This window comes from Chlamydotis macqueenii, chromosome 14 (assembly GCF_036417535.1).
Source record: "Chlamydotis macqueenii isolate bChlMac1 chromosome 14, bChlMac1.mat, whole genome shotgun sequence".
Lineage (NCBI taxonomy): Eukaryota > Metazoa > Chordata > Aves > Otidiformes > Otididae > Chlamydotis > Chlamydotis macqueenii.
In genome coordinates, this window is record NC_141569.1 from 19,575,413 (window position 1) to 19,597,552 (window position 22,140).

The 22,140-nt window shown below is 55.2% G+C and overlaps 1 protein-coding gene across 6 annotated transcripts in view; it reads left to right on the top strand.

The window, feature by feature from the left end:
* ARHGAP26 (Rho GTPase activating protein 26) overlaps positions 1–22,140 on the top strand; it is a 134,826-nt gene that overhangs the window by 22,497 nt on the left and 90,189 nt on the right. For 5 of the 6 annotated variants that reach the window (XR_015260157.1, XM_086759229.1, XM_086759231.1 and 2 more), the window contains exons 5-11: positions 154–255; positions 3,316–3,426; positions 4,248–4,352; positions 4,758–4,887; positions 5,273–5,373; positions 7,875–7,969; positions 16,678–16,756. Coding sequence is in view for 5 of the 6 variants with exons in the window: in XM_086759229.1 (XP_086615355.1) it covers positions 154–255; positions 3,316–3,426; positions 4,248–4,352; positions 4,758–4,887; positions 5,273–5,373; positions 7,875–7,969; positions 16,678–16,756 (723 nt within the window). In the remaining variant the exon portion in view is untranslated. The remainder of the gene's footprint in view (positions 1–153; positions 256–3,315; positions 3,427–4,247; positions 4,353–4,757; positions 4,888–5,272; positions 5,374–7,874; positions 7,970–16,677; positions 16,757–22,140) is intronic. The other variant, XM_086759230.1, reaches the window with a different exon arrangement.

A 22,140-nucleotide genomic window follows, 5' to 3' on the forward strand; every position in this document is an offset into this window, starting at 1 on the left:
CCAGCTGGTGCTCTTTGGCCTTAGTCCCACCTCATGCTGTGCAGAAGGGGTTTAGTTCCTGCCCGGGACCTGCGGTCCTGCCTGATGCCAAGGATGCTCATGCTGCCCCAGTGCCGTTGTGTTCAGCATCGCCCTCTTTGGTCTGTTTTGTAGGATGCCAAAAAGAAATACGACAAGGAGACGGAGAAGTATTGTGGTGTCCTAGAAAAGCACTTAAACTTGTCTTCTAAGAAGAAAGAATCCCAGCTTCAGGAGGTGAGAGCAACCTCTGGTTGTCCATGTCTAGCAGTAACGGTGGTGAACTTTTGGAATGCTTTACGCAGCTTATAGCGTTGGTTTTCCTGGCTGTAAAATCAGAGAGATCCCAAAATGGATAGCAATCAAAAAGGAGAGAGAGTTTATAATTAAAGAGTGCAACAGAAAGGAACTGGTTCTGCTGCAGGCTTCCCTTGTGCCAGCACAAATCGCGGATGTCTTCGGTTCCCATCTCTGAAAGTGGCTGCGCTGGCTTTGGGCATCACGGGAGGAGTGAGGGGGCTCAGTGCTGTTAAACTGCCTTAGGAGCCTGTTACTGGCTCGGGACATCGTTAGCTGCTCTGCCAAGTGCTCTTCCTGGAGCACTTACACGGAGTTTTCTGTCACTTCTTCCAAGTTTGGAATTCCCTGCGCTGGCCCAAAGCTGGGCTGGTCCCTGCGGGATGCGTGTCCTTGCTTTTGGGCGTGATGCTGGTGTGTCCCTGAGCTGTTTCTGGGGGAATTGGTGGGCACAAGTGGTGGCTTGTGCACTGGGACAGCTCAGGTGTGGTATGGTGCCCAGCAGAGCTGGGGACTCAAGAGCTGATGCATCTGTGGCACAAATAATCATCTTCCACCAAATCAGGTTTGAAGAGGGGTAAGAATCAGGGCTGACATGCCTGCAGGCCAGCTTTGTCCTTACATAGATGTTCTGGGTTTGTAAATAACTTATTATGTGGAAGGAACTGTGTGTCCTAGATGACGGAGAGTCCCGTTCTCATGGATTTTAAATATCCCTTCAACCTGTGTTTTAGTTTGTGTTTGAGACACAGGAGTGGAAGGAATTCTTTCTGGGGAGGGAAGGATCCAGTTGTGGCTGTCAGGTTGTAGCAGTGACTTTTAGAGGTGTGGCCCCATGCTCTGGCCAGAGAACTGCCCTGCAGGGCTGCCTGGGAGCTCGGCGTCGCAGGGTGGTGGGGTGCTGTGCGGGACGCAGGCGGTGGCTGGGTGCGGGATGTGGTGTGAGATGCGGGACGCAGGCGGTGGCTGGGTGCGGGATGTGATGTGAGATGCAGGACGCAGGCGGTGGCTGGGTGCGGGATGTGATGTGAGATGCGGGATGCAGGCGGTGGCTGGGTGCGGGATGTGATGTGAGATGCGGGATGCAGGCGGTGGCTGGGCGCGGGATGTGATGTGAGATGCGGGATGCAGGCGGTGGCTGGGTGCGGGATGTGATGTGAGATGCGGGATGCAGGCGGTGGCTGGGCGCGGGATGTGATGTGAGATGCGGGATGCAGGCGGTGGCTGGGCGCAGGATGCAGTGCGGGATGCAGGCGGTGGCTGGGTGCGGGATGCGGCCCCGGCTCCGGCGTGTGCCGAGCAGTGTTGGCTGCTGGTGCCATCTGCTGGCATCTTCTACCTCGACCGTTGGCTTCGGCTTTCGCTGCGAGGGCAGGAGGAGGCTGGAGCCCACCCGGGCCAGCTCCCAAGTTGGAGTGCTGCGGCCTCTTTCCCTGGGGCGCAGAGAACGCACCCTGGAGTTGGTGGTTCCAGCCCCACCGAGGAGAGGGTGCCTTTGAAGGCGCCGTCCAGCGTGCGGGTTGTGCAACATGGACGTGGCATCCAGCAGTGCCCGGGAGCGCTCTCCCCGTCCCTCGCCTGCCCGCTGTGGGGCTGCAGCCACGGCCGCTGCGCGTGGGAAGGGCACTGATGGGAAGGCAGTGTTGTAGGAAAGCTAAGGCGCCCCCGTCCATGAGCAGTCTGAAGCTTCGCTAGATGCCCTGATGTCCTAAAAGAAGAGCTTTTGTGTCCCGGAGCTGTGGTGTTTTATATCTCCTAACGTCCTCCTGCTGTCTGCATCTGGAGGGGGATGGAGGCCACATGTGCAGGTGCTGCGGGGAGAGGAGGAAACCATGCTCTGCTGCTTTGGCTGTTGACCAGTTAAATAACACCCGGAGTCTAATCTGCCGTTTAACTCCTGGCAAAGTTACTGGATTGCATCACACGTTCTGCTTGTCAGCACTCAGCTTGCTGAGCACCTCAGCCCGCGCACCGTGGGTGCACGGCACAAGTGCCGGTGGCAGATCCTGGGGAAAACGGGCCGTTTCACGGCTGTGCCACACGAGATCAGGAGTAAGCCGCTGTTCGAATGTGAGTGGGTATTTACCGGCTGGGTTTTGGAGAATGTGGGAGCAGCCGTAGCTCCAGCCCTGACAGGACGTGTGGTGCAGTGCATCCTCCTCCCCGGAGGTCCGGCTCTGCCCTGGGCATGGCAAGGGTCACGCTGATGAGGGCACCCTGTCATCCTCAGCTGGGACAGAGGAATTTGCCTCCTGTTGGTCATCGAGCCATTGCTCGTTTGTGCTGGGGGGGAGGCTCTTGGACCAGCTGAGGGATGGTGAGTCACCGAGACCGACCTCCCTGTGGGCACCGCCGGCATTGGTGCCACCCTGGGTTGCTCTACGCAAAGTGTCACTTGCAAATATAGTGGTGACGGTGCTGGGGATGGCAGCCCGGGGATGCCCGTGTCCCTCACCCCGCCTCCAGCGCAGCAGCTCTGCTCCGCGTGCGTGGCACAGTTATTTTTTTTCACTGGGACTGGGACATATCCCTGTTTTTGCTCACTTGGGCTTTAGCAGGGAGGATTCGCTGTCTGCGGACCCACCTCGCTGCAGAGGGCGATGGGGTGTGGGTACTGCCCGCTCCGGCCCCAGGACGCTCTGGGCAGTCTCCCATTGTGGTGCTTTCCAGAAAGCAGAGAATTGCCTTTTATTGCCAAGTATGCAGCAACTTCTCATTTTTCTTGCTTCTCATGCATGCTTTTCTACGCAGCTGTCGGGGAGGTGAGAACATGAGTCATCAAAACCAATTTTTTTTCAGCTGAAGAAAGAGCCTGTTCATGTGAATTTGGTTTATATTTAATTGCTGTGCCATCTGTCCAGCCCTGGACTGGGGTCTGCAGCTGAGTTTATTCTGCACAGACACGTTCCCATTAGACCCAGATGTCCTCCAGTTGCACAGCCAAGCGCTACTGGTCAGTAGTGAATTTGTGTTTTCTCTTTGATCTCCTGGTGCTTGCAGGCAGACAGCCAGGTGGACCTGGTTCGGCAGCATTTCTACGAAGTCTCCCTGGAGTATGTCTTCAAGGTGCAGGAAGTTCAGGAGAGGAAGATGTTTGAGTTTGTGGAACCCGTAAGTGAGCACTCAAGCTGCCCCAGCCTGCGAAAACCAGGGGAGCAGGGGCCTGGGGGGAGCGGGGCTGCGGCGTGGGGCATCCCCACAGTGGGGTGGCTGGGGGGCTCCAGCCTCGCCCCGCTGCCCTTCCCTCGAAGGGAGATCTGGGGGGAGAAGCCACCTGTGTGAGCTCCAGGGCAGAAGAACCATTAGCTCAGCGGCCATGAAACACCTCAGTTGTGATGCTGCGGACATCTCTGAGGTGGTGGGCTGGTGTGGGGCCTGCCAGCAGTTAAAAGAGAAATAGACTTGGCTGTGGGGAAAAAAAGTGCAGGAATGACAGAAATAGGGGGACAAAGAAGTGTTTTCTAGGATCTACCTTCGCTCAGGTGCTAAGTCCTTTAAAGCTCCCCTGGGAAGTGCCAGACATCCCCCACTCTTTGCAAAGGTAATTCCTGCTGAGAGGAGTTAACTCGGAGTCGGGGGAGGCGCAAGGCAGGGAATGGCAGCGTGCTGCCTGCTTTCCTTCCCAGCTCCTTCCTGCAACTCCCAGCTCTGCTCTCGGTGACCCCGGGGCTTCGGTGAGGCAGGGAGAGGGGACAGAGAGGGGGTCCTGGGGTGGGGGCTTGGCATGGCTTTGGGGGAGGAAAGCACAGATTTGGCTTTCGGGTCTGTTCAGAGGAGGTTTTGAAAGTGAAAACAGGAACAGGGCATCGTCCTAGGGCCAGCCATCCCCCCTGCCCCGGGGTGTTGCAGGGACGCTCCCCCTCAGCAGCGCTTGCTCTGAGGGCGGCTGTGGGTCTGTACTGACCGTCTCGATTCGTTTTACCCCAATGCAGCTGCTGGCCTTTCTGCAGGGGCTTTTCACCTTCTACCACCACGGCTACGAGCTTGCAAAGGACTTCAGCGACTTCAAGACGGAGCTGACAATCAGCATCCAGAACGTAAGTGTGCCTGTTCACGTTTCACATGCCCATCACACGCGCAGTTTGCGCCCGCACGTCGGACGTGTGTTCAGGGCTTTGGCGTGTTGACATGTTGGTATTACTGCTTTGCTTTCCTCTCTTGTTATAAAATTACTCCTTTTCTACCAAGGGTTCAGACTTGTTTCATTCTTTTGAAACAACTTTTTCACAAAACTCGTAATACAAATGCCTTGCCAATCGTTGTAATATTTTTCTTTTAGCTTAATTCCAGGCCCAGGAGGAAAACCCGTCCTGTGGCTGACAGTGGGCTCCCCGGTCCCGTTCCCCACACGGGCTGTAGTGACCCAGCTCTGGAGTCCCAGCCCTTTGTGGTGCCACACTGGGTCCACACAGTGGAGAATGCATTCCTGTTTTAATTTGCAGACAAGAAATCGTTTTGAAGGAACGAGGTCAGAGGTTGAGTCTTTGATGAAGAAGATGAAGGAGAATCCCCACGAGCACAAGAACATCAGCCCCTACACGATGGAGGGTTATCTCTACGTGCAGGAGAAACGTAGGTGTTGGGGTGGCGGAGCTGCCTGGCAGGGCGATGCAGCGAGCAGGTGCCTGGGTGGTTTGTCAGGGCGTGGGGCACGAAGGCTGATTCAGCAGGCTGCAAAATCCGTGAGAAAGAGGGATTGGCCCAATGGGTGCCATGTTAAGGTGGGAATGTGGGAGCCAGGTTCTCCCTGAGAGGGAGAATCACTGCCAGTGCCTGATAAAAGCCTGTCCCCTGAGCAGAGTTGGGGTAATAATGCTTAATCCACTTGTGAAGTCCAACGAGAATTGTAGGCACAGAAACCTGCCATGTTAAATGATTGTTAAACATAACGGGTTATTCATGGGAGGGCGCTGAAACCGTACTGGTTCTGGGAATAAAACCTGCGTTTGCTTTGTAGGTCACTTTGGGACTTCCTGGGTGAAGCACTACTGCACGTACCAGAGGGAGTCGAAGCGGATCACGATGGTGCCGTTCGACCAGAAATCTGGAGGAAAAGGGGTGAGTGCTGGCAGGCAGTGGGGCGGGGTCCCGGGGGTCTCGGGGAGCGCTGCGGAGCTGCCGGCTGCACACAGTCCCGGTGCTCATCGGGAACTGTTTTTAGCAAGGTGACACAAATGCAAGGGAAGTGGGTCAGATTCATTCCAGGCTGAGCAAGTGCTGTACAGGGAATTAACTCTGCACCTTGGTTAAAAAAAAAAAAAAAAAAAAGACAAAAAAGACAAGAAAACTCCAAAAGCCCACAGATCTTTGGAAGCTGTCGGCTGAGAGCATAGCCAGCCTCCCAAGCGGACAGAGCCCCTTGGACATGGCTGTTCCGTGCCTCAGCTCCGTGTTCTAGGCCGGTGTCTGCGCACAGCTTTGTGTAAGGCCGGGTCTGCAGCAGCTGCCTCTGGGCTGAGACTGGGCCTTTCCCCTCATGCAAGATCTGTCCTGTATTTACTTACTTCTGTTTGTGAAAGGAGAGACTTTTAAAAGCTGAAGTGTGCGCGGTTGTGTCTTTGGTTCCACTCTCGCCATTCCTGGTGATGCTGAGCACGCGGTGGGTCGTGCGTCTGCACTGTGCCCCGTGAGGCGGTGGCTGGTTCTGGGGCTGGAAGCGGAGCGGGGTCGTGCCACGCGCACCCACCACGCTCCAGCTCCACGGGCGCCTGCTCCCCGGTTCCTGCTCCTGGAGAAGGGCTTTGTTTTGCTCCTTCCTCAGCACTTGTGACTTGGCCGAGCGAGTTGTTTTGTTTCAGACAGAGCCCCAGGAGCGGGTGTGGAGGAGCAGGGGGATCCTGGATGTGGGACGTGGGGGGCCAGCGCACGCTGGGTGCCCTGCTGCTCCCTGGGCAGCGTAAGCCCGGCTGTAGCCGGGACTGGCTTTGCTCCTCGGTACAGCAGGAACAATGGACCCCCCCGGAGTGTTCCCGGCCGGGGCGGCTGGCAAACATCATCCCCTTGCAGGGGAGCGCCGGGGCGGCTGGACAGGCTGCCGCACGGCTCCCTGCTGGCAAAGGGAGCTGGCTGTGGGGAAGGCAACTTTGAAAATTAATTTCCTCTTGCCTCAGAGCATCTTCATTGTAACTCGGCATTAAAATATCCCAGCCCTGTAATCATCAGCTGCTGCACTGTGCTTCATGTGGTCTCTTCCCATTTCACGGCTTCCCCTGTGCCCCGGGGCACGGGCGCTGCTGGCTCGGCCGTGAGCCCTTCTCACGCAGGACAGGAGCCCCGCTCCGATGTGCGGTGCCGTGCCAGCTGCCACGCCAGTGGGGACGCTTGCCCTGGGGTCTGGTGGCCCGCGCAATCCTGGCACGAAACACTACCTGTGCTGGGGCAGCTCTGTCCAGGCTGCAGGGTCTCGCAGTGATCACCGGCGCGGGCGTGGAGCAGCCCAGGGGCTCGTGGCTGTGGTGCCGGGCATTTTGGGGTCTGGCTGGGGTGGGCACCAAGCAACAGGCGATGGCGGTGTGGCAGGAGGAGACCCGTTGCTTGTGGGTCACGAAGGACACTACCCATGTTACCAGGCCCTTGTGAACGCCCCTGGGGCTGTGGCTGGAGCCGGATATTGCTGAGTTCGAAGCAGGGGCATTCCGTGAATACCGGACAGGGAGCCGGGCAGCTTGGGAGCAGCCTCGTGCTAGCAGCGGGGCCAGGCTGGGCAGGACCGGGCGCGGGCAACTGCTGCTGGTCCCTGGCGAGAAGCCCCGCAGGGCTCTTGGGTCCCTCTTCCTGGGTCTGTTCTGGGTCCCTAAGTATGTTTCCTGGAAAAATGGTGATGTCAGGGAACAGGGTGGTCAGCCAAGGTGTCATCGAGAACAGCACTGAGAGCACAGAAAGTGGCCATCTCCAGGAACTCGTTCGGAATTCATTTTCTGTTGAGTCATCAGTGGTTTTTAAGGATTGCAGAAGGAGAAATGCCGGGGCTGGCAGGCACTGAGCAGGGCTTTCCTCCAGCAGAGGACAGCAGTGCACGCGGATCCCGCCGGAGCGCTGCTCCGCCTGTGGAAATCCAGTACAGCTTGGATGCAGATGCCTGGATGGGAGAATGGTTTTGTTGTTGCTTTGTTATATAATAAACATTTAAAGACATGTTTGCTCCTGTTAAGAGTTCTCGTGTGCAGAACGCTGCCAAAAACGCAGCCTGGAGTGAAAACCGATGGCCTGGTCTGTGATGCATTGTTCAGCAATAGAAAATAAAGCTGACTTTGCCCAAAAGTTGTGGTCTGGCACTCCCTGCCTGCCTGAAGCCCAGGTCGCGTGGTGCTTAATGCACAAATTGCGTTGTGTGCATTCTGAAAGGAAGGCTCCTCGTGAAAGGTTTTGGACTAAACATGTTTGTGAGGGTGAAAAGACAAATTCTCCTGTCAGATACATAAATTATATTTCTGGCAGGCTGATAGTGCCAAATTCCCCCAGATTTGAACACATTTGTTGAAAGTGCAGTGGGTGCTGCGGACGGGCACGCGGTTGGTTGGTTGTTCTCGGCCTTATCTGCGATTTTTGTCTCTTCTCAGGGAGAAGACGAAGCTGTTATCCTCAAATCTTGCACACGGCGGAAAACCGACTCAATCGAGAAGAGGTTTTGCTTTGATGTGGAAGCGGTCGATCGGTGAGTGCCACGGGGCGTCGCAGCCTTGGCGTGCGCCGAAAGGATGCACGCGCTGCGGGTGCCGCTAGCCGTGCGCAGGGAGAGGTGATGCTCATCTGTTCTTGGCTTTCCTGGGTAGTTCTTGTGCCGTTTCCATGTTTCTCGTCTCCTTTAGTCACACCCTCCGTGAATGGAACGCGTTAGTCCGTGGAAACACGCCTCTCCTGGTGCTTGCAGCCAGGTGCTCTCAGTACGCTGAGCTAGCGCGCCGGTTTACAAGGTGCCGGGTTTACTCAGGTCTCTCTAATGGTGTTTTAGCACTTCTGCAGCCTCCGGCCTCGCAAGGTGAATGGTTGCAAGTCTGGAAAAGATGCTCTGTGGGTGTTTTGGCAGGGATGCCACACCTCTTTCCAGCACTGGGTATGTGTTGGAGTAGTTTCAGCTCTTGTGCTGGAGAGCGGCTGTTGCTGGTGTGCTGTGGACAGGTGATAATGGCGCGGTAACGGCAGTCCGGCCCGCGCCTCCCGGTGCTTTACATTCATTTCTTTTTCCTGAAGGAGTGAAATGCTCTCTGATGTGATTTGTCACGTAGCAGCTGAACCAGATGTATGTGTGCATTCAATCTACAGCGCCTAGGAATGAGAGCCTGTTATCGTATCTAATTAGCATCACGCACGGTTTACGTATATAAACAGGAAAACCAGGCTGGCGTTGCTATTCCAAGCGCTGTTAGTCACTGCCCTCTCTCTTCCTCGCTGCAGGAAGTTTACATGGTTTACAAAACTCACTCTAAAGTTCCTGAACGTCTGTGCCCTCCCCGTTGCGTGCCTGTTCACGTTTCAGCTGTCCTCCCCTGCGCTGGCCACGGCGGGACTGCCCAGGAGGTCTCAGGAAAACCCGAGTTCGTCGAAACCCGGGGTGTTGAATAACGCTGGAATACCCCGTGGTACCTTTCCCTGCCCAGCCTGTGCTTCCGCAGCGTTCCGGTGCCAGCCCCTGTGGCTGCCAGCCCGGGGCAGGGAGGGGTTGCGGTGATGGAGCTGTGCCTGCGTTGGCTCAGGGACGAGATAACCTCGGGGCTGCCTCCCGCTCTCCGTAGCTGCGCTTTCCTCCAGAAAGCTGCAGTATTTCTGCTGACATGGAGATTTTTTTTTTTTTTCCCTATGCCCTGAGGATATTTTTTTAAATGTGAAAATCAAAATAAAACTGGGAGGAGGAGAAGCCAGCCACCACAATGGTTTTCTTCTGCAGTGTGTTCAGAGGCAGCTGAACCTTCCCTTGATGTCTGGAGCCTGCTAGGCATGGGATCAAGAGCTACTCCAGAAATATGCCTGCTAAATGTAAATAATGGCAGGGGAGTGGTGAAGGCGGGGAAACCTGAGAAATTGCTCATTTCATGTACACATTCCTGCTGCAAGAGAGTGCCTCTGCCTGAGAGGAGAGTGTGAGCAGGAAACACGAAACAAAAGCCTGGGTTTCCCCCCCATATACAACAGGCAACTGTGCGTGTTTTTGGTATCAGAATTTGTCATTAGCTGTCTAAAATAATGGTTATTTCCAAAATAGCTAAGCTAAGAGGAAGAGGAGGCAGCAGGCTTTGCCATGGCCAAAAGAGTGTGACGTGCCCACCCTGTCTGCCCCTGCCCAGGACAGTTCCATGGAGCGTTGGGGGATCTGGGTGCTGTCAGGGCTTCAGGGGACGCTGGCGGCGGCCAGGGTTTGCTGGAGATCACCTTCACCTCGCCTGGCGCTCGTGATTTGGCCTGTTTTACAAAGCAGTGTGTATCAAGGAACGATTTCCTTGCCAGCCCGGGATTATCGGGGATTGGCAGCGTGCCAGTGCCACCCCGCAGCCATGGTGTCGGAGCCTGGCCTGGCTTTGCCCCATGGCCCTGGGGACGCGGGTGACCGGGAGCCCCGCTGCTCGGGGGGTCAGCAGGAAGGTAACGCCTTCGGAGGCATTGCTGTCCGTTTTGTGCTGGCGGGGATCAGCTCTGGCTTAAGGACCCGGGCACAGGCTAAAACTGTAGCCCACGCTCTCCACCCAACTCCACCGACCACAAATGACAGGATCCCTTGACCAGAGGCTAGCTGGAGCCGGGTCCGTGTCCATTCCCGGAGAATGGAGAAGGCTGGTTTGTCTAGTGGGCTTTTTGTCTTTGGCTGGGGTTGGCTTATTTTTTTTTTTGGCTTTTTGTTTTGTCTTTTTTTATTGTCTCTACTAATAGGCAAGTTAGAAACTTGATGTCTTGTTCTTCAACCCCACGCAGGAAGTCTGGATGTGATTAAGGCAAACATCCCCAAGATGCTTCTCTCTCACAAACGCACTGTGCTTTGGCTTACAGCTGTTCTCCCCTTTCTTTTCTGCATGCAACCTCTAAATGAAAATCAGACTTGTGAGCAGTGTCCAGCAAGAGTCAAGTGTCTGGTCACCGCTCGCTAAGCCAGCCCAGGAGAACACGGCGATACCGAGAAACCCGCCTGCACTGGTGGTGTTGGGAGGTAGGGTGAATAATGCCACTGCAGCGTGCTTCTCCTGAAGTCTGAAACTGCCTTTCCGAAGGATAGCTTGGGAACAGGTGGATTAAGAGAGCAGGAAGACTTTTCTCCACATATCCTATGGACAATTAAATTGGCTTGTCCCTTCCAAAGTATGTGTGGAGGGAGAGTACACTGGGCTGCGCGTGTGCCTTCCTTGGCGAGGGCGAGGGGCATTGCTTGCTGCTGAGGGTTTTGGCAGATTTCAGTCTGTGCATCCCCTCTGGATTCTTCCTGTTGGGGAACACATCCTGTTGGGGATCCGTCAGCTTTTCTGGGCCCTCTGCTGCGGGCCCCGCCGGAGCAGCGTCCTGCGCTGGGGATCCACGGGCTCGGGGTGAAACCTGTGACCGTGCCACACGCAAAGGCCGTGGACGGACAGGTGACGTGTTGCTGCCTCCCAGCACTTGTGTCCAAAATACCTCGTACTGCCTGCAGCAGGTTACACTTAAATAACCTGGCACAGGCACCTGCCAGCCAGTGTCCCGCGTAGGGCTGCGCTGCAGGGTTGCTCTGAGCCTTGCAGTGCGGCGCGTGTGTGCAGCGGTGCCGTGGGGCAGTGGGAAGCCCGCTCCCCTCCTGGGCTCTCCTGAAGTGCATTCTGCCATTTGTTAAGTTCTCTGTGCTCGGACTGGCTTTGCTGCCGGCTGGTTTTGTTGTGGCTTGATGAGTTGTGTCCGTCTTACTGGCTGGGTAGGAGGAGGAAGCAGCGCTGGCGGGGCGCGGGGCCGGCGTTGTCCCTCTGTCTCCTGCGGAAGCTGGCGGTATAAAACCTGTAGTAATTCCGATTTCCTTATGTCTCAAACCCCGTGTAACAGCCACACACTCAGTAAGTACATACGAGGAAATGTCACTTTCTACTCCAGTATTTTCATCTCCTGTCACCATAAAATGTGCGTGGCTCTTCCATGTCTGTCCGTACGAAGCGGCGCAGTGGGATGCAGCGTAATCCCGGTGTCGCGGTGGTTATGAGGGCCGTGCCCCAGCCCCGGGTTTGCCGTACAGCCCCGAGGTGGCAGCCGAGGCTGGTCCTTCCGCTGTTCACTGGCACAGAAACAGGCTCACAGACTCGCGTTTTGGGAAACTGCTATACACGCAACATGGGCTGGAGGCTTGAAGCTTTTTAAATCACACCCAGAGAAACTGTTGCTTGTTAGGGGGGAAAAAAAATTGTTTTTTCTCCTCTAAAGATGATTCAGCACCGCTGAGCTGAAAATCCTGAGCGTGATCTGTCGTTACAACACTGCTTCCTTTTCCTATTGTCTGATAAGGAGACACCGAGGTTCTCAGTGCTGAACTCTGAGAAGCTGTGGTACCAGTGTCTGTGAGAGGTCCGAGAAATCACGACACTGCATCTGCGAATAGTTCTGATTTTCAGTGCGGGAGGAGTATTTTGTTGCTTTGTTAGAGCAAAGTTAGCCCTGCAATGGTGTTCTGGTGTCAGGCTGAAATACATTCCCGGTGTGATGGATGCTGTGTTTTACTGTTAATGCCTTTTTTTTTTTCTAACTAAACTCATTTGTAGTCTCTGTGCGTTAAATCAGGTTTGTAAACAAGGTAAGCAGGGATGACAGGCAGTGTCTTACAAAATGAGCCTTAGGAGGAGGAGTATCTCATCTGGCTGATGAAAAAGGCTTTGTAATGTGGGATAATGTAGGTCATTGCTCTGGGCCAGAAGCTAAATACCAACCGGCTTTTATGGGAACAGAGGCTATTCAAAATTTGGGGGTTTTATGCTCTTACTCATTCATAAAGGCAGTAAACTCCGCACATATTGTCATTCCCCCAGCCTGCGCGCCCCCGGAGTGGCTGGGGCCGTGCTCGGTCGGGCTGTGCGATGGCTGGCATCGGGTGGGCGAGCTGCGATGACCCGCCTGGGCGTTTCCCTCACCAGGTGGTTTTCAGGGGGTGGGCTGTTGGCCTTGCTCTGGGTACACGCTTTACACATCCGCGTGTTTCTGAGGGCCACCCTGACTGTGGCGAGGCACGCTCCCCGCTTCCCAGTGCCGGGGCCGGCAGATGCCCCACCTCGGCTGGCGTTCCCCGCAGTCTCGCCGGTGCTTTGGACAGCACGTGCGATACAACTTGTACTTGTTCCTCTGCTGGTGTCGCCTTTCCAGTGACCTTTTAAACAAAGCAGTTCGCGGGGTTTTCACAGCCTGGCTGGAGCAAGCAGGCGCAACTCACCCTCCCTTGGTGGCCACGGAGACCACGCCAGCCCCTGCCCGTGCCGCGCTGCCGGCGGTCGTACTGACGGTGCTTTCAGCTTCACATGGACAAGCGAGACTGCCTCAATTGAGGAACGAAGTCTCCCCATTATTTACACCCTTTCTCTTCTCCCTTGAGGCCACATCTGGCTGCTGGTGCCCGGACCAGCGTCCCACCACTGCGGGGTCCCGACCAGGGTGCCAGCAGCGTATGGATGCGCTGCTCCGCTCGGACCAGGACTGCAGGCTTCTCCGCGTGCTCAGCTCTGCTCAGCCCTCGAGACTGTTATTAATCTGCCCTTATGTTTGTTTCGTTCAGCAATTTAGATCGTCTCGGTATGATAAGCTGCTACAGGAGTTGAAAGTTCTTATCAGTTTCTATTGCTTTCATTATTTGTTTGGTTTTCTGGAAGAAGGGAAAGCTGTTGGACTTTCTCATTTTCTCTGCATGCTTAGTCAGAGCTCCTTAAACCCAGGCTGTTTTTCACAAAAGCTGAGATATTGAGAAAATTCAAATTTCCTGTGTGGTCTCATATGGAAAAATCTCTTTGGTTTCCAGATTGCAGCATATTGAAAATACACTTTCTTGTGAAGTGTTTACCGTGTTCTGCCCCAGTCTCGCGCATCCGCTCCAGAAGTGGATTCCTGCTGATCACAAAATGTCCCTTTCCCTGCCATGCTTCCCGGAGGAGGGCGAAGGGCTTTGGTGCCCAAAGGTTGAAGGGCGTGCTGCAGCATCCAGTCACGAACCGGCAGGTCCTTTATCTCGCTTGGCACAGCAGCTCGCGCCTGGGTGTTTTAGATGTCGGATCCAGAAGGGTGTCCTGCTGTCCTGGGGCCGGCTCGGTGGGCAGACGCTCCAGGGCAAAGGAAGCTCCTCCAGCATGCGTCTGCACGGGTGGCATCAGGCGCTGGGAGGGGATGGCAGCGACCCCACAGCAAAATCTAGTGACGCTCCGGTATCGTGGCTCATTTGTGTGTTAGGTGGGGGAACAGAGATAGAGGCCTTTTGTTTATCTTTTGGGAAAGGAAGCTGGAGAGAGGCCTTCCCTGTCTCTGTCTCTACACTGAATAATTGAGATATCTGTAATCTAATGAGCACACTTCTGGAAACGGTTGATCCTGGAAACCCCGAGAAAATGAGACTGGCCGCAGACAGCAGGTCAAGCACGGCTGCGTGTTGATACCATTAAGAGGATGCTGTTTCGGCGCCAGGCATCTTACCTGGCTATTAAGCACGTGGTACCCCGTGGGCATCCTCCAAACAAGTAACGAATGAGGCGTAACGCGTGGGGTGCGTTCTAAATGCATCGCGACCAGGAGGACAGCTCTGTTCGGAGAGTGGTGCAATGGGTGCCTTGGCAAATGAGCGCTGTGGGAGGAAATGCAGAGCTACTTACCATGTAAATAGGTTTTAAATTCAGTTTCACAGCCCCTCCCCTCATGCTGTTAAATAAGTTTGACTTTGAAGTGGAGCCTGAAGAGTTGTTATCTGCTCAAGGGCAGAACAAACATTTTCAGGTTATCGCCTTCCTGCCCTGGGCGCGAGGGAACCTGGCACGCCAGATACCCGTACCCACTCCCGAGGAGCTTGCCGCTTCGCTGGGAGCCCAGTGTCGAATTTACCATGAATGAGCAGTTCAGTTGAGACACTAAAACAAAGAAATTTAAAGAGACGGGAATCCCAGTGTTTCCTTTTCCCGTGTCTCTCTAGTTGAGCTAGAGCCCTTCCAGGGCTTTCTGCTTGGGACCTCTGTGCCTTCAGCAGCAGCTTGCCTTAAACTCAGACTCAAGCCCTGGCGTAAGGGGGTGCAGGAGAGACCTCCGGTCACCCAAGGAAGAGCCTGCTCCTGCTGTGGGGGAAGGATTTGCTGTCAGCCCATGGCCGGTGCCGCTGCAGGTCCTCAGCTACCAGGGATCGCTCTGTCTCTGCACCACAAGGAGCTTTGTTCAGCTTTTTGGAAATATTTGGCGCTGGATGTCGAACGTTTTCTTTCTCAAATGGGGCAATGGTTAAGTGGTTTCCTCTTCCCTTTGAAATGAGTAAACTTCCAAACCACTAAGCTGGTGAGTATTGACTGACTCACCAGTGGGATTAGCGGAGATCAAACACATTATGTCTGGTTTACTTGGACCTGGGCTTGTTGCAAGCTTGAATGCACGGCTTCCGCTGGTGACACGGTGCTAAGCTGCCATGCGTGTGCCCAAAGCCAGCTGTTGGGGTGGTTGGATGGGAGTGGAGTTAGGGAGAAGGGTTAATCCGTTGTTCCGTGCCCATGTGTACCACAGGAGCGACAGAAGATGGGCCAAACCCACCACTTTGAGAGCCCCTGTTAATGTTTTATTTTCTAACAGAGGGTCGGCTCTTATCAAGGGCTGGACGACTTCTGTGGAGTGTTGTTGCAGCTCACGTTCTCCTGCTGAATCACTTCTGGGAAGTGCGAGTTAGAAATTACCCCTCTTCCCAAGCCTTATCAGTTTTTGAGGATTTGGTACCGAAAAGAGCCTACGTGCTCTGCTGAACGTAGTCCGTAGGCGGTGGGCAGCTCCCGAGTTTAAATCGCTCTTCCCCCTTGTGCCGCGAGCGGTGACCCTGGCTCTCCGCTGCCTTTCTGGAGCCACTGCCCTTGGCCATGGGTGGGAAGAGCAGCGTGAGAGGTTCTCCGCTGTCATACTCCGTATGGATGAAACCCCACGAGCATTGCTGCAGATAACCGCCCCGAGCATGCTGAGTCGCGTGGCGCTCTGGCCGTGCCTGTGTCTCCCCTGTTGCCAGGGCCTCTGCCTGCTGTCCTCCTGCAGAAATAGCTGCCGCGCTCACTAATGCATCTGAAAATAGCCTGGTAGGAAGCAGAAGGACTAGACCAAACAAACAGGATGGATCTCAGCTGTCTCGCCAAGACCACAGCCTCTGCCCGCTCCCCCGGGCGCTGTGGGGCTGGCAGCGGTGCGGGACGTGACCGTCCCTTTGGAGGCTGGAGACCCGGACCCAGAGGCACGAGGCTGAGGAGGCGTAGGGCTAGCTGGGCTTTTTGTGTCTGGATCTGCTGCCTGCAAGGCGAGCTGGGGTGTTCAGGAGGGAATGCCTGATGGCTCGTGGCCAAGCAAGATGCAGTAAATCGTCAGCCCACGACACGACCCATGGGAGCACAGCACTGGCTTTTGCCCTCTACGCCACGTTCCTCTCTTGTGCAAACACACAGCCGCACCTGAAGTTGTGCAAATTCTCCACCGTGTTAAATCTGTCCTTGGTGGTCGTGCAAGGAGGTGGCGCTGGCCCTAGGGCGGGGGCTGGACTGGTGGTGTCCGCTGGCTCCCTGTGCATTGTTTGCCAGGCCTGTTCTTTCCCCTTCTCATTAAAATAAATGAGCAAGCACAGAATTATTTTTTGGGGGGCTGGATTTAGAGTGCAGCTGTTGTGAGTGCGATGGCGGGTGCCGGGCAGGACCAGCCGGTGCCGGAGCCAGTGCCATGGGGCACCGCGGGCCTGCTTGCAGCACTCCCCCCGCAAGGCTGCCGGCGGGGGCACACGGACCGCGGTCACATCGCTGCTGTCACTGCACGTAACATCAATGTACAGGCATGGCCAGGGAAACGGCGTGGCCGTGCTGGCACCAGTGCGCCAGGGATGAAGTCCTTCATGCAGCAGAAGGTCCTTCCTTGCCGCCTGCCATTGCGTGGACGTGCTCAGCCCAAGCGCAGGTGAGGTGTCTGAAAGCCAGGGGAAGGATTTGACATCCGGCTCTCTTACGTTCAAACCGCCGAAAATGCGTGTCGATTGTTGGAGATCCCCTCTGCGCGTTTGCTGGCCCTGGCTAGGGTCTGCAGGGACATCCCTGGAGAGGTCAGGCTGGGATCAGCGCTGCGCTGCTGGGGCTTGGCTGGGAAGAAGGTTGTCCCGTTTCTCTCTGGTGGGAAATTTATCTTTGTCATCTTTGTTTTCCATCCTGCAGTTCATTTACAGTGTTTCCTTTATCTCCACAGGCCTGGCGTGATCACCATGCAGGCGCTTTCAGAAGAGGATCGAAGGCTGTGGATGGAGGCGATGGATGGCCGGGAACCGGTGAGCAGAAACATTAGCGGAAAAAAAAAACATTGGAGAAAATTGTGAAGAGCTTTTTGCAGCCTGGGGCGGATTGTTTGCTGCGAAGCAGGCTGTCACGCAGCGCCTGCCAGCCGGTGCGAGAGCTGTATCCGTGGGGCAGCTCACGCCTCCTGCCAAGAGAATAGTTTAATCCCTTGGTTAAATATTTGAGGTAATACTGTATCTCCTGTGCTTGGATTGCTTGAAGGTGCGGTGGAAAGGAGGAGGGTAGGCTTGGCCAGCACAAACACGCTGCTGTGCTGTGCTGAAAGGAAAACACGGCAGAAAGAGCAGTGGAAGAAAATACGCTGTAGATTTCCAGGGTTTTGGAGTCCTGCAACTCATCTGGCAGCAGTTTCTGGGTCTCGTAGCAAATTGCAGATTTCGTGTGAGTGGAGGAGTGCAGCCCCCGTTCCCCATACTTGGCGGTAGCCTCCTCACTGCTTTGTTTGCTCCTGTCGCGCCAGAGCTGCGCAGGCTTCCTCACCCCTGGAGGGGATTATGGAGGCTTTCAGAAAACTCATAGTTGTTGGTTTTTTTAATTTTTTAATGCGTTTGCAAACTTTACTGCTAAGCTCAAAGAGCTTTGGCTGGTTCTGACTGGGCTCCCTGGGAGGAGCACTGGTGCGGGCGCTGCGCGTTGGCAGCGTGGTCCTGCCTGGTTTCGGCGTGGCGGCCATCCAGCAATGAACGGCAAACGCGGCACCGCCAAGCAGCCTGTGTACGCGGAGCAAGACCAGACTGTGGGCCTCTGTGCCTTGGCACGGCCAGAGGTGTAGCAGGAATCGGAGAGAAACTTTGCAGATAGTGAGAGCAGCCAGGGCTGTTACGGGACAGCCCGTACGTTTTTGGAGTAGGTGTCCGTGCTTCTGGGCTGGAGGCAGGCCCTGGCAGTTGGAGGAGAGTCCACGCGGGGAGCAGACTGTCTCATCCCAGCACAGCCCCGCTGCCACAGACTGGTTCCTCCCCAAATCCACGAAAAGGTCCTTGTTTGTCAAAAGAAGTGTTCATTAAAGCCACGTGAGACGTGGATACACGCGGACTGTTCGGTGAATGCTGGAAAGCACATGCTGGGCTTAGTCAAGTAACTTGCTTTTGAAACATGCAGCAGTCCAGAGCGCTGGAAGGCGGTGTGTTTCAGGGTGCTGCCATGTATTTTGGGTACAACATTTCATTGCGGATTACAGCTAGGTCTCAGCCTGGAATCGTAGATCCACTGGGGATTTCAGGCGGGATGGGACCTCAGGAGGTTTCTAGTCCCGCCTTCTGCTCACAGCAGATTGCTCGGGGCGTTTTACGGTTGGGTGCTGAAAACATCTGAGGAGGGCGACTGCTCAGCTCCCTGGGCTCCAGCTCTGCTGCTTGACCATCCTCCTGGAGGAGAGTTTCTCCTGATACCCAGCCTGAACCTCTCCTGTTTCACTTTGCACCTACTGTCTCTTGTCCTCCTGCCATGCGCTGCTGTGAGGAGCCTGGCTCTGTTTTTCTGATGCCTTCCTCGTAGGAAGGGTGAATTTGGGTCCCCACAAAGCCTTTTCTTCTCCAAGCTCATTCTTGCTCCTAGTCCAAATCAAACTTTGTCCTCCTTCAGCCTGCAGCTGCCTCACCTCCACCGAGAACCACTGTTGCAAGGATGCAAAACCCAGTCACCTGCAACAGCAGCTGCGTGAATGTGGACATCCAGTTGCATCTGAGTTGCTGGTGTTACCAGGATTTGGCACGGCGGCAGAGCCAGTCTGTTAGGATCGTGTTGCAGACGTGCAGCCGGGGATTTTGCGTGCCTGTGAAGCGCTGTACGTGCAAAAGGCGCTGGTGAAGTAACAGCGCAGGACGGCCTGGATTATCCTGTTTCAGAATCTGGTTATGTGAACTCCTTCAAAAACACACAGGTCTTTGCGCTGCCGCCTGCGTATTTCTGTTCTTCCCTATCGTGCCCATCGGCTGAGGGCAGCTTGCTGATCCAGCACGTCCAGGATTGTTGCTGCGCATTAATGCAATGCCTTATGGCACTTAAACGCTAACGACGCTTAAACCTGGCCTTCCAGGTGTGGTGTGGGAGCCATGGGAATGAAGCCTGTATGGAAATGGATCCAAGAGGCATTTGACTGGCGACGACGGTGCGTGTTGACAGGCGAGGTAGCTCCTTGTCCTCAGTTATCCTCCTGAATCCATCAAAAGTGGAGTTGTTGGCCTGTTCTCTTCGGGTTCTTACCTTGCAACAGCGGGGTGTGGGACGTTACCGACTCTGCAGAGACTTCCTTGGGCAAAAGACAAAGATTTAACCTTGGGACTCCTAGAAATATCCGTTCTATGCTGTGACTGTATTTCTGTAACCGAAAAACTCCTCCTGGAAAGAATGTCTGGTTCTCCTTCCATTTGAATATGGAGTGTGGGAAAGATTGGCACGGTGGGGACAGTCATTCCATGTGCAAATTCGGGCTGTGGAGAGATTAAAGTGGACTGGAGTTTGTTTCTTAATTATAATTAAGAAACTAAACCCAAATGTTATATTATATTTTAGTAAGATCTAAACATAGAATGTGGGTTGCATTAGCCAAGACATTTGTCACAACTTGAAAAGATTTATTCTGTATCTTACAGTCAAAGCAGCCTCCAGATAGCTATCATCAGCCTGTTAACTCTTTCCACTTGTTATTAATTTGGCTAAAACCCCTGTGTTGACTTTGGGTTTTCTTTTATGTCACCGAGGATGGAAATAGGAGAAAATGCGAGCTCTGTAATGGAGCAGTTGCGTTCGTTTTTGTTCGGGTACTCGGGATAAGTTTCCTCTGGTTTTTCTCCTCTGGTGATGCCGTTTGCAGATGCGTATGGTGGAGTGATTCTGAAACGTTGGCACCTGGGTCGGGAATTAAAGCCGTGTTGGCTCGTGGTGGCGGCTGTGGTAGGCTGCGGGATTAAGAGAGGCGCAAATTAGGCTGTTTGCTTTGTGGCGAAGAACTGAACAAGATAAGCATTTCAGTAAGGTGGTAGCTTTGCTTGCCAAGCCTGCGGCGAGCGTGCCAGCCAGAGGAGAGGTCGGTGTCAGCGCTTCCTGCTGTCACCTTCCGAGCAGGTCGGTAATCCGCAAAATCATTCTGGCATCGCTGAGGGCAGCAGTGGGGTACGGGGTTTGAAGTGTTTGCGATGTGAAAACGTTTCTCCAGGAAGGTGAGCCTCGCAACGCAGGGGTGCATGGAGGGTTAAGGATGTGGAACGTGTTAGACCATGTCCCTGTGAGCTGCACTAATCCGCTGTCTGTAACCCTGAGTGGGGGTGGAGAAGTTAGCGTTAAACGGCAAATACAACGGCCCATGATCCCGTCGGAGGAAATAAGACATGGATGGGATCTGAGCAGTGCTGTTCTGGCATGCGCATCATGCCGCCTTTGCTCGATTTGTTTTGTTTTCCTTTTTTCATTCTTTAAAGCAATACAATTCTATAAAAATAGAACCAGCATTTTGTATTGGAGTTGGTTTTGTTAGCGCGGTACAACCGAGCGTACCACGGGCTGGGGACGCGCAGTCGGTCTCATGCCCTTGCAGGGGAGGGAGGGCTCCGATATGGAGACACATAGCAGCGGTTTCTCCTTTCCTGCTGCTCCCCGTACCCTCTTGGCTGGCCGAGCGTTAGCTGTGGTGCTGGTTTGTGGTGGGACACCGCGTTCACCTTCCCAACCAGGGGCCGGGCCTGGCTGGAATCGCGATGCCGTTTGTCCGTGCTGGGAACTTGCGAAGTTCAGAAGTGGTTACGGCTGAATTAACGGGCACCCGGAGGGCAAGATCCACAAAGTCCCTTAAACGATTTTTGAGATATTGTGGAGACACTTAAACCCTCCTAGGCCTTCCCCGGGTGCTGAAGGTCTGCAGGCACCAGCAGCCCTTTGCTGCAAGCGCTCTTCCTCCTAGACGTGCTGCTTGGGCAAGGAGCACCTGGCGCCCACCTTACCCGTTGTGTCCTCAGTTCCTTTTCCGTCGTCTCAGCCCAAACCAAACTGTCTTAGCCTTTGTTCGAGACCTGAATTCCACCTGTAGCTTCGTGGCTCCCGGCCGTGACCCAGCTCCTCTGCGGCTGTGAGGGCAACCCTGGCCCTCGCTGGGGCTGTGGCAGCCACCCTGACACGGGGTGACCGAGCGATGCCACATCTCGGGTGCTTGGTCTCACCCCTGTGCTGCACTGGGAGCGGAGATTGGGCTGGTGTTGTTCGTTCCCCGGCGCCGTGGGCGTACAGACAACACAAAATGGAGCAGGGCGGCTGGGGGAGGCCGTGCGGCCGCTCTCCACTAGATGGCAAGCTGAGACCAGCCCGCTCATTGCACTTGTGCCCCACACCAGAGCACCGGGGCTTTGTGGGGTGGCTGGGGCTGCCCTCGCCCACCCGACGTGGGGGACTGTGGGTCTCCGGGAGCGACGGGGGCTTCCCAGGCCTGCACCCGGCTCCTGTGCTCGGCCAGGGCTATCTGTGCTGCACAGGGTGAGGAGAGCCCTCACATCCCAGTTTTGTCCCCCAAAACCAGCCCAGCTCAAATTTAGAGCCACTGCCCTCTCCTTTTTCTCTCTTTCCTCTGCTACTGCCCCAAAATGAGCAACGGATAATTCATGGGGCCAGTGGTGTTTAATCACGGTGGACTGAGGGGAGGTGAGTGCAGACCTTCAGAACTTGTAGGGTCTCTTGGCTTCTCCTCCCTGCCCAGCCGTGGGGGTCTTTCCCCGTCCCTGTCCCTCCACGGCCTCCGGGCCTGAGGCTGGCGGTTCCTCTGGTGACCATGGCCACCATCTCGTGTCATTCCGGTTTGGGCCTGGGGCGTGCCGGGGGCCCTTCCTGCAGCGGGAACTGGGGTGCCCGGGGTCTGTGCCCTCCTCAGAGGTGCTGGTGGGTTTGGTTTTGTGACAGGAACAGAACCTGGTGACCGTGAGGCAGGAGCCTTCCCCGTGGCGTTTCCCTGCTCCTCCGAAGCTCCCAGCGCCGTGGTCCTGGCCCTGGCCCCCGGGCCGTGCTCCCCGTCTGACAGCTGTTCGGCGGTGCTGGAGCTCGTTCGGCGTTGCTGCTCTGAAATGCAGTGTTGTGTTTCTGTAGCAAACCCCAGCATAACAACAAAGCCCAGCCTTGCATTCCTGTCCAACGCGCAGCACCCTCGCCTCCCGCCTCCTCCTCCGATATTGCTTCTGGGAATTCTTTCTGAAATTGTTTTTAATTTTCCTTGTCTAATTATACAAAATGGTGAGAGATTAATTTCCCAGTGGAAATGATGTCTTTTGAACTCAATCCAGTGCTTTCAACCTCGGCATTCCTGTCATTTTGGCTCATTCAAGAAATAAATTAACTTGCAGGACTTCAGCCCCAACACCCGCGCTGCCGTGGGGGG